The 18,424-nt window shown below is 43.5% G+C and overlaps 1 protein-coding gene across 1 annotated transcript; it reads left to right on the top strand.

The window, feature by feature from the left end:
* Nucleotides 1-898: 898 nt before the first annotated feature.
* On the top strand, nucleotides 899-18,025 carry pdss2 (prenyl (decaprenyl) diphosphate synthase, subunit 2). Its single transcript, XM_029138239.3, has 8 exons — nucleotides 899-1,386; nucleotides 4,990-5,124; nucleotides 9,132-9,330; nucleotides 13,004-13,078; nucleotides 13,705-13,878; nucleotides 14,600-14,731; nucleotides 15,011-15,046; nucleotides 17,692-18,025. Exons 1-8 carry the CDS (start codon nucleotides 1,142-1,144, stop codon nucleotides 17,845-17,847), a joined length of 1,152 nt encoding a protein of 383 aa, XP_028994072.1. The 5' UTR covers nucleotides 899-1,141; the 3' UTR covers nucleotides 17,848-18,025.
* The last annotated feature ends 399 nt before the right edge of the window (nucleotides 18,026-18,424 follow it).

Below are 18,424 nucleotides of genomic sequence, written 5' to 3'. Positions count from 1 at the left end.
GGCAGCGCACCTGCATCAGATTCTTCCTTTTATTTACAACAGTTCTGTTCAATGTGTGATGCTTCTGTTGATGCACAATATGAACAGAGAATAGTTGAAGTGAAGATAATTGGTTCCTTTCACAGGCACAGTACATTTGTCTGTTGTCTGTTGTCACAATTTAGACTATTTTTATTCCATGTCTTAGATTTGTCTGTTTTTGTTGTTTTGATGTGAAGCCCTTTGTGAAAAGTGACACAAAACTAAATTTACCTAACTGATAAAATGCTGCAGGTGAACTGAAGAACATGAAGGAACAGTTTCTTCTAGATGAAGCAGGTGGATGCACTGTTAAGTCAAACACTGCCAGGACTGCTTCATTGTTAGTAGGCATCTCTTACATGAATGAAAGATTTATGTTAGTTTTTAGTTTATTATAAATTCGATTTACCCATGGCATTCAATATAACACGTTATATTGTTAACATATTTTTTTTATTAAACTTAGGTGAAATCTTTGTAGCATGTGTTATACAGTAATCTAACCAGACTTTGTAGTTTTGAATATCTGTCCTTATTTAATACATGTTTATAAATTCTATATTCATGTTATGTGCACTAACATTTAATTAACACTTTAAATTAAATTAAATTAAATTAAATTAAATTAAATTAAATTAAATTAAATTAAATTAAATTAAATTAAATTAAATTAAATTAATTAAATTAAATTCCCTGTTGTGGTCTGTGATTTTTTTTGACCAGGTGAAGCTGATGCTTTTGAAATCCTAACTCTAACCTACGTGTAATATCGCCAGTATGTGACAAGTAAAAATTATTTCAAGCACAAAGTAAAATGAAGCGTTTGACTTTTCAGAGTTTGGACAGAAATGCGCTCCGTAGAATGGGCGTGTCGGTAGGTGGACTCCGACGTGACGCATGAGGACGTAAGGTATGACGTGTTCAAAGATGGCGGCTTCCAGTGTCAGGTCGTGTGTTGTCAAAGATATATGTAGTTGTTTTCAGTGATGTTTTGTTAGAATATTTTAGATATGGGTTTCGCAGCATGTCCGAACTTTAGCGGCCGTGTCGTGTGACGTCATTTGAGGATGGTGGTAGCTGTCCGGAGGTCTTCAGGGAACTGTGTCGAGCTACAGACAACATGCTTCCGGCTGTAAGGTCGCGGCTGTGCTGCGCTCGGTCCCGCCGAGGACAGAGGACGTTGAGTCTGTTCTCCAGCTCAGGACCGTCGAACTGGAATAAAGTGGTGTCGGACGCAGAGAAGATCGTCGGATACCCAACCTCCTTCATGAGCCTTCGCTGTCTGCTCAGTGATGAGCTCAGTAACGTGGCCATGCACGTCAGGAAGCTGGCGGGGACTCAGCACCCGTTACTCAACACCGCGAGGTAACCGAGCCAGTCTGCGTTCACGAGTGTGGCAAGAATACCGAACCTCAGCGACAATTAACTTTTGCATATGTCTGAAACGTCGGCTATGTATTGAACGTATATTTTGACAGTATGGTGTTGTAGTATTGTAATTTGTGTTTCTAAGTCCTAATCTTTGTTTTAGTTCTATGTTCCTAGCAGATTGTTTGACATTCATAGGACCCTCTCACTCATTATCAAACTAGAGGATAGTCCACACAGCTATACGTGACCGTCACAAGCAGAGAAAAACTGATAATGTATTTATGTTTTGATGAACGAATTGATGTTTGACTTCAGCTTTTAGTGAAGGGATTTGAAAGCAGTTTGGAAAAATGTAAAATGCCAGAACGCATATTTTTACTTGGATGCACTAAAATATCTCGCTGTTGCTTTCTAGTTCTTTCTGAGTCATTAGGTGTGAAGAAAAACATTTAAGATGTGGTATAAATCCTTAAAGCTGCTCTGTATGAGTTGTTATGTGACACAGAGTGTGGATACGTTGGTTTGCAACAAGATATTTAGAAAAGCATTGAAGTGAAGAACTGAAAGTTGTTTTTGTGTGATCACACACAGAAAGTAGAACTTTCACTTGATGAAGCCTGTATGGAGAGTCCTCACCTATTAGAAGCTAAATGAGACACTTGTTTGTTTGTTTGTTTGTTTGTTTGTTTGTTTGTTTGAATAAATGATTCACTTTAAGAATATTACAATACACTTTCAGTTGATGCGACCCAACAGGTTGACAGCACTACAATTTTTAATTTGGTTAAATAAAAAGTTCTTTAGGTTAACTCTCAGATGGTTCATGTTTGCCCTGTGATGTAACTGCAAAGCCATGATTGTTGCATTAATTTAGGATAAAGAACAGGTGACATCTTCGATGTGTCATTGCATCACTTCATTATAGGTTTTCTTATGTTTAGTCAATGAAATCTGGGGCTTAGAGCAAGAGAACGAGTAGAGAGAGTCCTCAAACTCAATCCCGCCATGCAGACGGGTGTGTTGGTAACAGGAGTCCAAGGGTGTAATAACCTATACACCTAAATCTGATATGACAATCCATTTGGGTGTTGTAGCAGGGGGCGGGGATGGCGAGGTGTGTGTGGGGGGAGCAGACTTCTTGACAGTCTGACTCCTCACTGTCAGCTTGGGTTGGCTGGTTCGTATTTCCCACTGTGTCTCTACCTTAGACACACGGCTGATAAAAATATCCACAATAGCAGACAGGCAGACCCTTGTGGAGTTGGGTTTCGGTTTTTCCTTTCGTTTCATTCTCAAAAAATGCAGCTCAGCTAAGTTTGCTCCAGAGTCTGAAGTTACAAGATGGGAACTGCAGCCCAGGAGGAGAAACTTTTGCTTGCTTTAGGAGCGGCCCTTAAGAATCTGAGGCACATTTGCTCCTAATTTTGCCTTTCCTCTGTTTTTATTTTTCACCCAGATCAATATTGTGATCATTAAAACGTCTTTTGCTTGGTGCACAATAATTCCTTGTGCTTCACCTCCAGTGTGGACATGAAAGAATTCTAAAGGTGTTTTTTCCAGCTTAATGCTTGGAAAACGAGATAAGACTGACTGAACACGTCATGCAGCAGGCAGCACTTGCCATGTTTTGGTTTTGGCCTTTTGACTTGTGTCCCATTAAAATCCTGTCTTGTTAGTCAGTTTAGTATACAGACAGAAAAGCATTTTTTTGCACACATTTAAGAACCTTAGATCACAAAAATACAAAAATAATAATGTATATTCTGGTCTTAGAAGAAGGCATACGGGCGATCGATACGACGCTGCATGTGAAGTCATACATTTGCATGCATTAATTCCATCCTGTGCGCTTGGTGCCTGAAGTTGCTGAATTCCTGTGCTGCCGCTGCAGAGCAGGAGGCGTGGTGACCTGTTCACAACCCTTTAAAATGACAGCATCCCATTCCTCTCGCTCCGCTCCCTCTCTGCTTCGCTGTGGCCCCCACTATCTCTCTTCTTTCTTTTTTTTTCCCGCTCATCATCCTTGCCCCACCTCTTTGCAAGAGGGTGGTTGTGATTGATTGATGTATGCTGGTGTGGATAGTGACATAAATATTAATCATCTGACATCCTCTGGACACTGGCTCACCCAGACTCCCCATGAGGAGTGGAGCTTCATTATTTGTGCTCTCTAGCCGGCCACACCGTTCCATCAGTCTATTTTCCATTTGAGTAAAGATTTTAAGTGACCATAAATATGTCTAGTGAACAGAAACACGACTATTTTTAGTATAGTGTCTTATAAGGACTGGCGGATTGGCGTTTGGGAAAATGTTTCCAGAATATTGTGATTCACTCGTGCATTTCCTCCTTAATCTTTTTTTGCATTTCTCTAATCCCTCCATCTCTCTCCATCCCCTCCCTGTCTTCATGCTCTATCTCTCACATGCATTCTCTGTCTCGGGCTCCTCCGCCTCCCCCGATGCTGCAGGGGTGGGTCAGGGAGGGTGGAGGCAGAGGTTTGGGGCTCTGGGTTGGTTAGGCCTGTGTCTGGGCATTGAGCGGAGGGGGGGCGTGGCCACTCGTCTGCCTCGGAGCCCATAACGAGAGTGTGATTCATGGCACGCGGGGCTCCCAGAGGGACGGGATTAGAGGTGCTCTGTCTAACCGCTCCCCTGAGAGAGTAAAAAGATATTTAATCTCCCCACCACGGAGGCCGTTACCACAGCTGTGTGTGTGTGTGTGTGTGTGTGTGTGTGTGTGTGTGTGTGTGTGTGTGTGTGTGTGTGTGTGTGTGTGTGTGTGTGTGTGTGTGTGTGTGTGTGTGTGTGTGTGTGTGTGTGTGTGTGTGTGTGTGTGTCAGAAGGCTGCCCCCCCCAACGCACGCACGCAAAGCATCATTCAAACCAAAGAGGAAAAAATACAGTTCTACAGAAATTCTATTAGTTGAATTGCTGTTACTTGGCACAATAAATTCAGAGTTAATTGATCAGCTTTCAGCTAAATGAATCTTGTCTGTAATTAATAATGAATCAATTAATTCACTAACAGGAAAAAATATCCGTGTGAGGAGAGGTTTAGCTTCTCTCAGCTCCAGTTGTTGCCCGTTTGCTCCGAGTCAAGTGCAGCAGTGGAAGTTTAGCTAAGACTTGAAATAATAACGCAGGACACAGATTTTGTTTTATTTTCCTCACAGTAGCTGATGATGATGACCGTGTTGCACAGTCTCCTAGAACATTGTGTATTGTATGTTGTATTTGTATACTAGAATCCATTCATGTTTATAGTCTTGGCGTCTGTTTGGATGATGTGGTCTTTTACATAATATCTTTTTTTCTTCATTCTTCCATTGTGTCTTTCCATAACCCGGTCTGAGTTTTGAGACTTTGTATGGTTTTTACTCCTGTGGTTATTCCTGAGATTATAGTTAAATTTTATTTTAATGCTAGCTGCTTTTTAGACTGCACCTGTCTGAATGTTGGTGAACTAACTCTCATGACGTATGTTGTGCAAATGACCAACACCTTTGGAACAACATCTTCTAAAGAGGGGATGCATTTGCTCAATATTAAACATTCGGTTGTACTTGTATATTAATGTACAGTTTTTTTCTTGCAGGGGTTTTGTTTACGACAGCAGGAACAACCTCCAGATGAGAGGACTGGTTGTCCTGCTCTTGTCTAAAGCTGCGGGGCCCAGCCACCAAGCCTCCAGTTTGCTGCCTCAGGACATGGTCAGCGGCATCTACCCCAGGTACATCACTTGAGACGAGTCTAGCTTTAACTGCTGGGTAGTCACACTGCTAATGAATGACAGCTGTGGTTGTACTAGCCTATGCTTTCTGATGGTGAGACTGATCATAATCAGCTGCAACAACAGTATTCTTCTGTTTTTGTTTGGGTTTGTTAGTGCTGCTCACCTTCCTGACATCTCTGAGTCTTGTCATACCTTGTTTGATGCCTTTTGCCCTCATGAAATGAGACCACAGAACCAGAATAAGATGGTCTGGGTCTTAATGCAACCGAACAGTTGTCCATTGTGGGACTAATAAAAGTATTCTTATTAATTCAGTCTTCACAGGGATTGTTACATTAAGAGAGTATTGCTTTTAATGCGACCCCTTAGAAAGAACAGGGCATTGTTCCAGTAGCAGTGTAGTGGACCAACACTTGAACCACATCTGTACACTCACTACTCTGGAGAGAGCCAGTGGCAGTAAACATGTGTAGCTGCATTGTAGGGCCATAAATGTGCACAGCAAGCAGACCAAGAAAGGTGATGCCACTTTCCTCCCCGTTACATGGCTGCTGAAGGATAAATAGTGAAATAAAACCCCTGTGTCAGGTAATTCTGTATTGCCCTCTGTGGCGGTGGTGCAGATCAGCTCCTGTAAATACAGTAGTACATTATTCAAAAGTCATGGATGGGTAAAATATCGCCACAGATAAAAGATGAAGATATATGTAGTAATTACATTTAGAATGTGAGGTTCTTTTTATTCCTTTAGAAGTGATGGATCTAAAGAAAATCATGGTTCCCAGGTGATCATTAGCAATAACTTTGGTAGAATTTCAGTATCTATCACCATTCAGTGCATCTGTTGCTGTTGTTGCTGCAGTGTTATGTTTTTCTTATGCATTTCTTCAGATGAGCTTTCCAATGGACTAGAAGATGATCTAGATTGTGTATCAAAGGTCAAGGTCACTGTGACGTCACGTCTATATCATTGTGATAAATCGAATAACTGTAAAAATTTAAACTGAAATGTCTGAGTGGAAGTTAATGCATCTGCCACAAAGATCCACTTGGTATAATGGATAAACTGATTAATTTAATCAATTCATTTACAAACTGACAGCTCCACTGGAAAGACCTTGGTACCTCAAGGTACACGCCAGAATCACTGTATAAGGGTTTCCACAGCGGGCGACAGAGAAGCTCTTGTAGATTCTATACTGTCTACAGTGTAAAAATACATCAGATGGATTTCTAACAACAGACTAGAGCATTTGTTAATAGGGAAACGTGCTTCAGGTGGCACCCTCAGCTCCTCCATGGCTCATGGCTCTCCCTCGAACAGGCTACCAGCGTGCAGCACAGAGGGACATGGGCGTGCGCCAAGTGGTTTCCAGAAGTGACTGCTGTGTTTGGCGTAGCTGTGCTCTGGGTGCCTGAAAGGCTTCTTTCTTACTGTGTGTGTGTGTGTGTGTGTGTGTGTGTGTGTGTGTGTGTGTGTTTGTGTGTGTGTGTGTTTGTGTGTTTGTGTGTTTGTGTGTGTGTGTGTGTTAGTGTGTGTGAGAGAAACATCCTAATATTAGAATTAATTGGAATCAACCAGGCGTTGTGGAAGCGCTCGGGTCCGGTCCCACTCAGTGTCGGCTGGTTGTGTCTCGCAACGGCACAAGTTACTACACACTCCACTCGTGTCACGACCTGGCACTCAAATCACTGTGACAGTGGGTGACTCCAAAATGTAGCATTCCCTCACTTATATGTAAAGAATGGCACACACACACACACACACACACACACACACACACACACACACACACACACACACAGATTTGATCACCTCATTTGCACTACCTAGCTCCATCTCCCTCCCCCCCACACTCCTCCACCTCTCTCAGGCTCATTAGCACCTCTGTTGATGGCACGATGGAAGGATGGAGGGAGTCGGGGTGGGGCAGGTTTTCGGGGGTGATTGAAATCTCTGGGGGATGGTCTCCTCCCTCCTGACAGGCAGCATTTGTAAAACATTTCCCACTCTGCTGCCTGACACTGATGATTCACCAAAGCACCACCATGATAGATGGAGGGGAAAACAAATGGACAGACAGACAGACTTACGTGTGTGTGTGTGTGTGTGTGTGTGTGTGTGTGTGTGTGTGTGTGTGTGTGTGTGTGTGTGTGTGTGTGTGTGTGTGTGTGTGTGTGTGTGTGTGTGTGTGTGTGTGTGTGTGAGAGAGAGAGAAACAGACAGACAGTCTAACATGTAACCACACCACCACCTAATTTCGTCTGATGTTCCCTGAACACACCACGCAGGCCGTGGAGTGGACAGGCCACACACTCGCATCTGCAAGGCTGCGTTTGGTGGCGTGGCAGACTGTGGCTGGAAGAAAATGGAACGGAACAGTCAGGACAAGGGGCGTGGCGAGGGGCGTTTCACCTCGGCGAGATGGCATCGGTTGCTATGCAACTGGGTACCAAAGCTATTTATACACCAGCCCCCTTGTCCCCTTTTTCCTCCCCAAGCTCCACTGCTGGTGATCAGGACAGCTAGAGTGGAGGCTCAGCTCCGGGTGTGTGAACGCTGGAGTCTCTGGAGACTGGTGCTTTGTGTGGCACTTCCATAATTCAATGTACAGTAACATATGATAATTATGACGGGTCCTGGCCATTTGGTTTTGTTGATTACTAGTTTTTAATAATTGTGGCAATGAGATAAAACCAGACCTATCATTTTTTTATTCATAGAAGACCTCAGATTATTTAATCCAGTGCTGTTACCCTTCCTTTTTATAGGTTGTATGAAGCATAAGTAGATGTTTGCCTATTGTTTATTATTGCAGTCCTATGGTTCAAGCTTTAGCTTTAGCCTCGTGGAAAAGTCTGAGTCTTTTTTTTTTTTTAATGACCTAAAACCATCCAGGGCTCTTTGTGATGCTCGTCTACTTGTAACAATGAGTCCTCTTCCTGAAACCTGTCGAGTGGAGCCGTCACTCCGCGGCGCCTTGCGAACACGCGACCGTCACTCTAATAATTTCGTCTTATTTAAACCCTGAACTTATTAACTCTCATTTGTGGCCGGGCGCGTTGTTGCCGCGCGTCACCAAGCAGAGACACCAGCCAGACAATGGGTGTGATTGAGAGCTGGAATAGATGACATTATTGAATTTTAATCACATCTTTTTCCACACTAACATTGAACATGGCAATTACCTGGCTACGAGACACGCAGATGTGTGCGTATGTGTGGGCTGCAGCGCGGGGCAGGCGGCCGGCTCATCAGGTTCTCACCGCGGCTGAAAGAAGGCTGTAAGTGGCTATCAGTGCACCCATCCCTGTCTGGATGGATCCCTCCTGTCGCAGCGTGGCCAACTTCCTCCATATGGAGAGAGGCCTAATTATCCCCCACCAATGACTGAATCAACATTTGATTATATCCTCCCTAAGGCTGCTCTGAAAGCCTCTATTCAGAGACCACTTTTATGTCTTTTCTCTCATAATCAAGAATGGCTGTTATTTGCTAATGACAAGTTTAATTTCTTTTTTTTTTTTTTTTTTTTTTTTTACCTAACCCCTGACACGCCATGTGACAGCGTCTGACACGTCGGGTAATTTTTGCCCCCGAGTGCCCTGATTTTAACAAACTGAAGCTGTGGAAAATATATTTTTTAAATAAACAGTAATTTATTCTTGTGGGGCTTCTAGTTAATGAATGTGTTATGGATTAGGATCACGTTGGTCTTTGTTGGGAGCAGCGTCGTATGTTTTAGTCACATTAAAAGCAGCATCTGTGTATTTTTTGTTAAATAGATCAAATTAAAACCCATAAATCAGCCCACCTGTGTATGATTCCATGAGCTTTTCAAAGCTGCCAACGCTGACTTACACCAGCATGAAGACAATGAAGGTTTTAGTGCCGAGCTCTTTAGCTGTCAGGCCTTTGTTACGCCTCTCTTAAAAGCTCAAGCTCACAAAAACAGCAGTGATTTTTTTTTTTAAATGCATCTCTCGTTTTTTTTGTCCTGCAGTCAGAGGAACTTGGCAGAAATTACAGAGCTGATCCACACGGCGTTCCTGGTGCATCGTGGGATAGTGGACCTGAAGGAGTGGACGCTGTCAGACGGCCCACTGAAGGACATGCAGTTTGGGAACAAGATGGCCGTCCTGAGTGGGGACTTCCTGTTGGCCAACGCTTGTACAGGACTGGCGCAGCTGAACAACACCAAGGTATCCTGCCTGTCGGTCGCACCACCGCGTCTCTGATCTCCCAGTTGAATACACGCGCGCTCTCCACAGATCATGGCATTCAAACAAAATTATTCCCTTGAGCGATATTTTGTCTGCATTACCAGCGAGGAATATGCACTGATTCACAATCTGTAAATGTATATGTTAATGAGGTCATTAACAATATTCCCATGAGTGAGGTGTCTTTAGGGTGTAAGAAGCCATTTCAGATTAGATGTGGTAACGTTGGACTTTGTCCGATGCAGCTAATGAGCAGAGGACGGCAGCACTGAAGGACCAGGGTAGCACTCTCTCATCCATCTCATCAGTTTCATTCAGCAAAACCTAAGATAAGGACACACATGCATCACCAGCATTGCTATGAGAAATCCTGAAGTATTGACTTATTGACACATTAAACCCACTGCGGTTTGCTGAGGTTTGCTGAAGGCAGTTAGGAATTTGAAATAGGAAATAAACAATGATGAAAAGGGATTTTATTGTTAATGTGCTGATGGATGAAGGTGGGACAGAATCCAGATGTTCTGGAGGTTTCCCTTTTCTAACCAGCTGTCTACTGTCATTGTTTAAAGATGGTGAAAGTAATTTATATGTCAATAAAGTTAAAACTCAGTTGTCTCTTGGTTGAGATGATTCCGTCTCATCGATGTCAGGAGATGATCTTGCTTCGCCGGAGTCAAAACAGCCCAAACCCCAGTAGTGTTGCTCTTCTTCTTTATTTTATTAGTGGTAGGTAACAGAAAACGGTGTCCTCCCTGTGTCACACAGTGGTTGGTGTACACGTTACTCACATCTATTGGCCCATTGTGTTTCTTTGTGCTGGATGATGTGGTCAGGAGACACCTTTTGACATGTCCTCCACCAGAATCTGTCTTATTGAGGCTTCGTCTTTGGACGCGTGTGTGGCGGTGGTTATGTAAGTGCACCACAGATCATATCTACTATTCACCGTGGTAACCCCTCGCTGACAGAGGCTGTCATCACGCTTCTCTGTCAGAATGTGGTTGCCTGAGCGGATCAAAATATCCCCCCACCTCCCAGCCTGTGTGCCGTCAGCAGGACGGACTGATCACCTTCCTTTATCCGCGCTGTTCTGTACAGACCGGGTTTACGTTTGCTCCGTTGTAGCCAAGAGACAGCTCAGAGTGTGATCTAAGTGGTGGTGCCTTCTCTGTGGGGAGTAGGAGTTACTTCTACATGTCTAACACATTCTTCAAGTTTCTAATTGGCTTTGTCCCTTCAGCTTAGCATGACAGATAATTGTCACTCTGTGGCTGAGATGTGGAGATGTAGAGTTCAATAATAGCATCTCTGTTAATGACTGATGATGATAATGATGAAGATGATGGTACAGTAGGTTGACAATCATACCTGTTTCCATCTTGAAGGTGAGCTGGCATTGTTCTATCCCAAGTAGCGCCACAGAAGCCACGCAGCAACGCTTTGAACTGTTAATGTCTCATTTCCAAGTGAGCGAACGTAATCTGACGCAACTACGGGAAATGTCCCCGAAGTGGCTCTTTTTAACGGCCCTAATGAGAGGAGGCTGTTTGAGACCCAGCAGTTTAAAAAAGGTTTGCTAAACAAAAGAGGCAAGGCTCTGATGCTCAGATTCAGTGCGTTTCACATCTTCTGTAGTATGAACTAGAGGAAAAGGATTTGATATGTACAGTGATGGTTTTTAGCTACAGTCAGTGGAACAAGATTCGGTTGGCTTTATGACAGTTTAGGGGATTCACTCTGCTCATGACTGGTGTGACAGTTGATGCTTCAACAGGCTGGTTGTGGAGCCTTCTAGACGACAGTCAGTTAAGACTGTGTTTAAACCGCTTTGATCCTTGTGGGAATACATGGAGATGAAGCAAAGTTAGGAACAGGAGCAGATTTATACTTGTGTCCATCTTTTACCATCATCCAGCATTTACTTGAAGCTCCCTCTTTTTCAGGCTAAATAATTATATAGAAGTTCAACTTTATGTATAAAGTTGGCGTTTCCTCTTTTAAACATATTTTTGTTCTTATAAAGCTAATTTAAAATGTTTCTTTTCCTCATTAACTGGTGTAATTGTCAGATATTCAAGGCCCTGTAACAGCTTTTAAAGTGTGTTGACTGTCTTGACCGTTATTATGGGCTGTCGCTCTGCTAAACGGAGTTTGTCTCTTGGCCCCGCGTGTGTGTGTGTGTGTGTGTGTGTGGTCACAGTAAAATACAGAGTGACAGATGAATGTGCAGCGTTCAGAGTTTTCCTCATAAACCAGCTTTTTAGTCCCCTTTAAGGCAGTAAGAGCAGCGGAGATTATGTGTCGTGGCCTTGAGAGGAAACCTAGGCCGCTACTTGTATAAACTGTAAAGTAATCTCGCTATGGAGCTCCGGTTTCTCCCTCTTCGCGGACCTGTCGGCAAAACATGATCTGACTGGATTTGGGAATGGAGTAACGAGGAGGCAGGGAAAGAGCTTATCTGATACTTTCCAAAAAAAGACCCCCACCAGCCCCCACTTCCCAAGGCAGGCCAGGCTGAGACACCACATCTGGTAATACTGTAGGCACATTGTCCTTCCAGGTCTGTGGGCGAAGCTCGGGTTTCCTCAATATTTTCCCCTGGTGGCTTCAGTTACCCAAAGGGCACTGCGAGGCTGACGGAGCAGCCAGCGTCACCGGGCTTTTCTGATGAACCAAGGATGTCTGGGATGAGTTGAAGGAGCTCTAAATTTAACTGTATTCATCTGAACTGTACAGGCGTGGCCTCGACTCCAGGCTCCGCGCTGTTCTGTGGCTGTGAATGAAGGACAGGGAGGGATCTGCTGCACATTTGTATTCACATCAGTCTTTATTCATCAGTTTGAAAAGATGCAGCCTCTCGTGGCGCTTGTTGAGGGGGCAGTGGCGTTTCTGTAAACGAAACCGTAGTCATGCATGCCCCCTGTAAGAGGAAATGGGCAACTGCAGCTTTAAACAAACTAACCCACACTATGTAATAAATAAAGTTGCCTGATTAAGTTAAAGTCAAACTACAAACCTACGCTAATGTCCTTTTTCTGCAGAATGCAGCAAATATACACAATTTAAATTAGCGCTGTCCCTCATTCACAGGTGAGATAGTGTCAATACATATTATAATGACCCAAACGTCAGATCATCACTCAGAACCTTGTTAACCCCTCTGCTCTCTGGATGCCTTCTTATTTCATCTCGCCATCTGCCTTTTAGCTCCGTTTCAGCCCCTCAGACTGGACAAGACACCTGATCCCACACTCGGCACTGGACTCTGCTATAAATATGAAGTCTAATGAATGAAGGCGAGCCTCGATCTGCTTCATCTGATCCACAGGAGCTCCCCCACGGCCTGAAAATGAGCATCAGAGTTAGCAGCAGTTCACATGGATTCCAACTCTCCTCTCACCTCAGATTTATTCACTAAACCAGATGTTCACTTTGCACCTTGCTCAGTCGGGGGATTTATGGATTTTCTATTAGCTTGTTTGTTTTGGTTTATGCTCTCTACTGAGTGGTGTCAAACGCTCTTTAAACACTGGCGAAATAAAAAAAAAATCTATCATTTTCTTAACAGATAACGGTCGCTGCTGTTCTGAGGTCCTGAATTTATAGCGCAAACACTGATGTGTTCTTCCTGCTCTTCTGTCTGTGACAGGTTGTAGAGCTGATCTCCAGCGCCATTGGGGATTTAGTTCAAGGAATCTACTATGAAAATGCCAATAACTCTGAGGTAAACAGTCTAAGCTCCATCTGTACATTTACTCGGTTGTGGTGCAGTAGATGTGTCAGGTGTGTCATGTACCTACGTCCAAGCTGTGCAGGATGTAATAAAGAGCCTATAGAGGGCTGTAGGGCCGTATTTGTAGAGAGCGTGGAGTGCAAACTGGATGTTACCATCAGTTTGGTTCTCGCAATAACATGAAAATAGTTTCTGATGGGATTATTATTATTATTTCTGCATTATTGCATGACGTAATTCTGATGACAAACAAAATGTGACATAAATGTACTGTACTGTTCAACCATGTCCTTCAAGGAAAAATTTCCAATTTGTCAAAACCTCGACAGGATTCTTACCCAATATACTGTACTATCTGCATTATTCCAGAGTCGGACTATTTAAGTAGCTAGAGGCAATGGATAAGAACATTGTTGAAATTTGATCAAGCTACATCAATTTTTCCCTGTTCTGATCTAAATAACTTTTATGTGTGGGAAACGCTGTTAATTGTGCTGTGACTCTGTGAATCACATCGTTTTCAGTGAAGTTGCGAGGTGCTCTTTGAGAACTTTGAGACGGTGCAGTCGGAGCTGAGAGAACTCAGGCCTGTGGCGTCCGTACTGTTTGCTCTGCAGGAGAAGAATCTCAGCAGCGGAGTTGACGTGGTGGCGTGGGAGGAGCAGGCCTTCCTGTCCCACGGGGCGCTATTAGCCAAGAGCTGTCAGGCTGCGATGGAGCTGGCCGAGCATGACAAGGAGGCCCAAAGGCTGGCTTACAAGTACGGCAAGCACCTGTCGCTGGGCCACAATGTAAGTCTGAGCGTCAACACGCTGGTCACATACTTCAGTACGACAGTCAGAGTTCAGCAAGATTTGACCAGCGGTCAAACCCAGGATGGCTCTCAGTGGGGTTTGCCTCCGCTCCCCGTGCTCATGCTTGCTCTCACTTTCTCAGCACATCTATAAACTGGTGCCTCATATCAGCGATAACTGTAAAAGCCAGTGTGAATATGTCTGCCTTGGGATCTTCACTCAGATTCCCTTTAGGAGAAGCAGTTTACATGACTAATCCATGCCAGCATATCATATGTAACCGTAACGTGGAATTACAATTTTGCAAAATAAAGGGCCATTTCTATGCAATGTTGATGCACTAGAATGTGATTTAGGTTCCAGAGGTGTCCAGATAAATGTGGCTGGTGCTGGCCTAATGACACTCACACTCCCGTGTTACTCGGCCCTCTCCTGCTGGGGTCCCCTGTAGCTGCCGGTCTGCGGCTACAGGAAATCTCAGCATGGGAGGGAGCAGAAATGGGGCCTTTGAAGGAGAGCCCTCCTCATCAGCCGCGCCGCGTCTTTTAGCCAGCTGTTCATCATGCTGCTCATTAACGGGATCACTGGGAGTGTAGGCAGGCACGGCGGAGGCACGACTGTTCTCAATGCCGGCCTGCTTTAATTGGTTCCTGTAAGTCACAGTACACTCTCCTACTGATTTTACACCTGATTGACACACGTGTTGTCCGTTCTGCAGCTGAACTCCGACCTGCAGCCGTTTGTGAAGAGCAGCATGACTGAGCCCATGTTGTTCAGTTTGACATCCGCCCCTGTAATGTTCCACCGACAGCTCGTCGGCCAGGAGAGATGGCACCAGCAGCTGCAGCAGGTACAGGAGGGACGTCGCTTTACATTAGCCGCAGCTTGATTAGCTTTTAGTTTAGTTTAGTTTATGTGTAAGTGAACGCATCAGCGGTGTTAATTGAGCTCCTGCTCTTCAGTCAGTGCACCGTTAATGGTTCATTGTTTATAGAATCAGGTTTAAAATTAACTATTTAATCAGGCTATAATGACTAAGTTTATGTTCCTCATTTTCCTCAACCTCTCAACATAGTGTTCATCTTTTAACCCATAATCTCACTTTTCTCTTTTCCTTCTTCTCAACAAGGCGAAAACACTGAGAAACCAGCTGGATTACTCCAAGGTACAGTCCACTGGCTGATTGCTGTGTTGCCTTCATAAAATATTTTCACTATGAAATTGTTTGAGTAGCAGAGGTGTTCGGCTTTAGTGTTAGCTTAGTGCTGGTTCATGTTGAATTGGACGTGCAAGAAAAGCATTGTCGGTGAACTAAACAGATCATTTAGAGGCGTTCAGGAACCGTGCAGAGAATTGATCCTCTATCCCCACTAACTCTGTGGACCCCCATCACCCAGGCTGCTCCAGCAAAATAGTATCATATGGAAATGATGTCAGAAAAATAAATAATTTGTTTTTCAGGAATTTACTTTAAAGTGGCAAATTTTAAGCTAGTCAATTTCAATGTGTGCAGATTGAACTCAGGCCAGAACCAGCCTGTGAAATGTGACCTGGCCTGTCAGGTCTTCAGTTCTTAGAATTACTGTGTTACATGATTGGGCAAAAATTACCTACAAGTCTAATTTAGTTTTATTATTGCTCTAACTATAGTTAAAAAACAGCAAGAAACTTTTCCAACTGACCAACTACTAAAACAAATTCAGTTGCAGTTTAAGAAGTAAATTCAAATCTGGATTCAGACTCTGAGCGTTTGATTCTGACAGAGCCATCAGACAGGAACCGGGTGTGTTTTCACTGTAAGTTATATCAAAGTTGAGGAATGAGCTTTCCAAAGTCACTGTGTGAGAGCAGGGGACCAACAGGGGTGCATGAAGTAACTGAAGCTGCGTAGTAGGGGTCTGTTGGTATTAGGGGTGTTATCTAGTCCTGTCTGAAACTGGAGCAGGAAGGATCACTTACCAAGGCCTATTTGTGGAGGAGACACTGAGGCTCTGAGACAGTGGCATTGTGAGAGGATCTCCTTCAGCAGACCTGCTGAAAAAGGGACGGGGGATAAGTTTGAAGGGAAGGAGAGCTGAGGGGACACGAGGAGGAAAGCTGAGAGCAGGACACGAGGGAGGATGAGATTTGGGGCAGGAAAAAAGAAGACCTTGGCCCCTGATACAGAAAAGTTTGTTCACAGTGACAGGAATGCGTCATAATTAAATGATCAGACTTTTTTTTTTTGGCATCTGCTAGTACAATGTGTTATATGCTCTCATCCCATTTCCGCTGATAAAATGTTAGACATAAACGCTGGTTTAATTAGAAAGCAGAAAAGTCCAGATTAGCAATATTAAAATTATAACAAAGTTTTTAGTATAATTTAAAGACATTAATAGTTTGATGCCTCAAGTTTCATATTAACCAATCATAGCTAATCTAATCAATCTTTTGCCAGTTTGTAAGCCAAACTGGCAAAAGATGTTTACACAGTGCAGGTTACTAAAACTTTAAGTTTACTCCTTTTATCTGTGTTGTTTCTTTTGATAAATTCAATATCTGAACATGGATTTTTACTGCCATTATTTCCCTTTTCTTAGTTTAATTCTTGTCTTTTGTATCTATGGCAACAGTGGGTTGTTGCAGAGCTAAAGACAACATAATGCCGTCATCTGTATCTTTGCCTTGATGGCAAATTATTCATAGAATAGCATCACATCCTGTGTATGAAAAAATACTCATTTGATTAAAATAATAAAAAAAATACCTGGCAGTTAAATACCAAATACTAAAACACACACAGAAGTTAGATTCTGTATAGCTGTGACACAAATATATTTAAATTATATTTTTTCGGAACAGTAAATTCTTGATTGATAATTTATTCTTTCATCATAAAATGTTCTGCCTCTTAAGGGTCATGAATAAAAGGAATTTCAATGAGGGCCTGTTGCATGAGATGTGGATAAGTTGCATCATTTTCATGCAGAAAAAGAAAAATTTATCTAGTTGTTACTTTTTCAATTTTTACTTTCAATCCAACGTAAAACATAAAAAATAAAAAGCACCGAAACACAATGAAATGTTGTCTTGTACTACACCTGAATGAGATCAGACTTTTACAGATCAGATGTGGGAGTGGAAGGAAGGTGGAAGCAACTAAAGAGAACAGGATGTCAAAGGAGTGAAAGCTGGGGTTGCTAAGAGACACCCAAGCATTAAGCTGATGCTGAATTAAAGTTTGGCAGATGTGTGAAAACAAATCTTAAATGAAATGAAATGAAATAAGCAGCTGAGGTGATGCCAGAGTTCCACACCTGCAGTTTGTGGCTTTCTTAAAAGCAGCGAGGCCTACGGGGTTTTCCACCTCCACTATTTATGAGCTAAAATGCCCTCAGCAAGAAGATGTCCCAACACACCAGGAGCAACACACGTGGAGACGCCCAGCGTCATCTGTCTGCATCTCAGATGATTTGAACTGATGCCTCGTGATTTTCTTCATCTATAAATTGCATTCCAGGCTTTGATGCGCAGGCGACTGATAAGATGCTAAAATAACATGAGGATAGAATAAAAATAAATCATGAATTCAGTAGAACTAAATGCTCACCTGTCAGCCTGTTGAGTAGCGCATATTGAGTAGTAGATACAGAAGCAGCATGCAAAACAGACATGACCACATTAAAAGAATCCCTTCGCCTCTGTAGCATCCACTTTAAGAGCACTGTAACTTTCTCGGGCTGCTAAGGGTTTGTTGTGTTGACAGCTGGATAGTAACAGGAGTGACACGAACGTGACAAACTAATGTGTGTTTTCATCCCTCAACAGCTTTTGGCAGCGGTTAAGTCGGAGAAAGGCGTGAGCTCAGCGGTGGACTTATGCTGTTACCATAGCAACAAGGCGCTGGAGGCCATCCAGGCTTTCCCCTCCTCCGAGGCTCGATCCGCCTTGGAGAACATCGCCTCCGCCATCACCAAATTTTAAAGTGGACACACACACGTGCCGCGTTTAAACGTGTCTTTGTCTGCAGGGGAGAAACGCGAAGTTCACGCGAGCCAAGTACTGGATCGCGCGTGGAGGACTCTCATGACGGCGTGCGTTCAGAAATGCGATTCCCGCGTGCATAAATGGACGTCATTAAAGAGAGAAAACGAACACATTACTCCAGCATCATGTCATGTGTCATTTTGGCTCCGACTCTCACCCTTCCTCTCCCGCGCGGAGGAAATATCGTCTAAGCTGCATTTAAACGCTGGCAGGTTATTGTTACCTTTCTTATCAGCAGAGGCACATACCAGGCAGAACGTAATTTAAGATGCTTTGAAGAATTGTTATTGTCGTCTGGAAAATGTGCCGTGAACGGTAAACGATGCGCCGAGCACCTCGCATTCTATAACCGCCTTCATTTTTAGAGGTGTGTTGCCGCACGCCGCGGATGATGCTCAAATCCCAGCTGCTGGATGCGGTGGGTGTCTGCCAGATCGAAGAGCAGCAGCAGAATGTCCCAAAGTCAGGTTCCACCAAGTATGTGAGGGCGCTGATAAGCCCAGCTGCTAATAGC

Source organism: Betta splendens, chromosome 22 (genome assembly GCF_900634795.4).
Source record: "Betta splendens chromosome 22, fBetSpl5.4, whole genome shotgun sequence".
NCBI lineage: Eukaryota > Metazoa > Chordata > Actinopteri > Anabantiformes > Osphronemidae > Betta > Betta splendens.
Note: the sequence above shows the minus strand (reverse complement) of the source record. Positions and strands in the feature narration are given on the sequence as shown.

What these genes read in the sequence shown, in the direction of transcription:
- pdss2 (XM_029138239.3), top strand. Translation starts at nt 1,142, where the DNA reads ATGCTTCCGGCTGTAAGGTCGCGGCTGTGCTGCGCTCGGTCCCGCCGA. An exon ending in GGCACCAGCAGCTGCAGCAG is followed by an intron (nt 14,732 to 15,010) that starts GTACAGGAGGGA and finishes CTTCTCAACAAG; the next exon opens with GCGAAAACACTGAGAAACCA. An exon ending in ACCAGCTGGATTACTCCAAG is followed by an intron (nt 15,047 to 17,691) that starts GTACAGTCCACT and finishes ATCCCTCAACAG; the next exon opens with CTTTTGGCAGCGGTTAAGTC.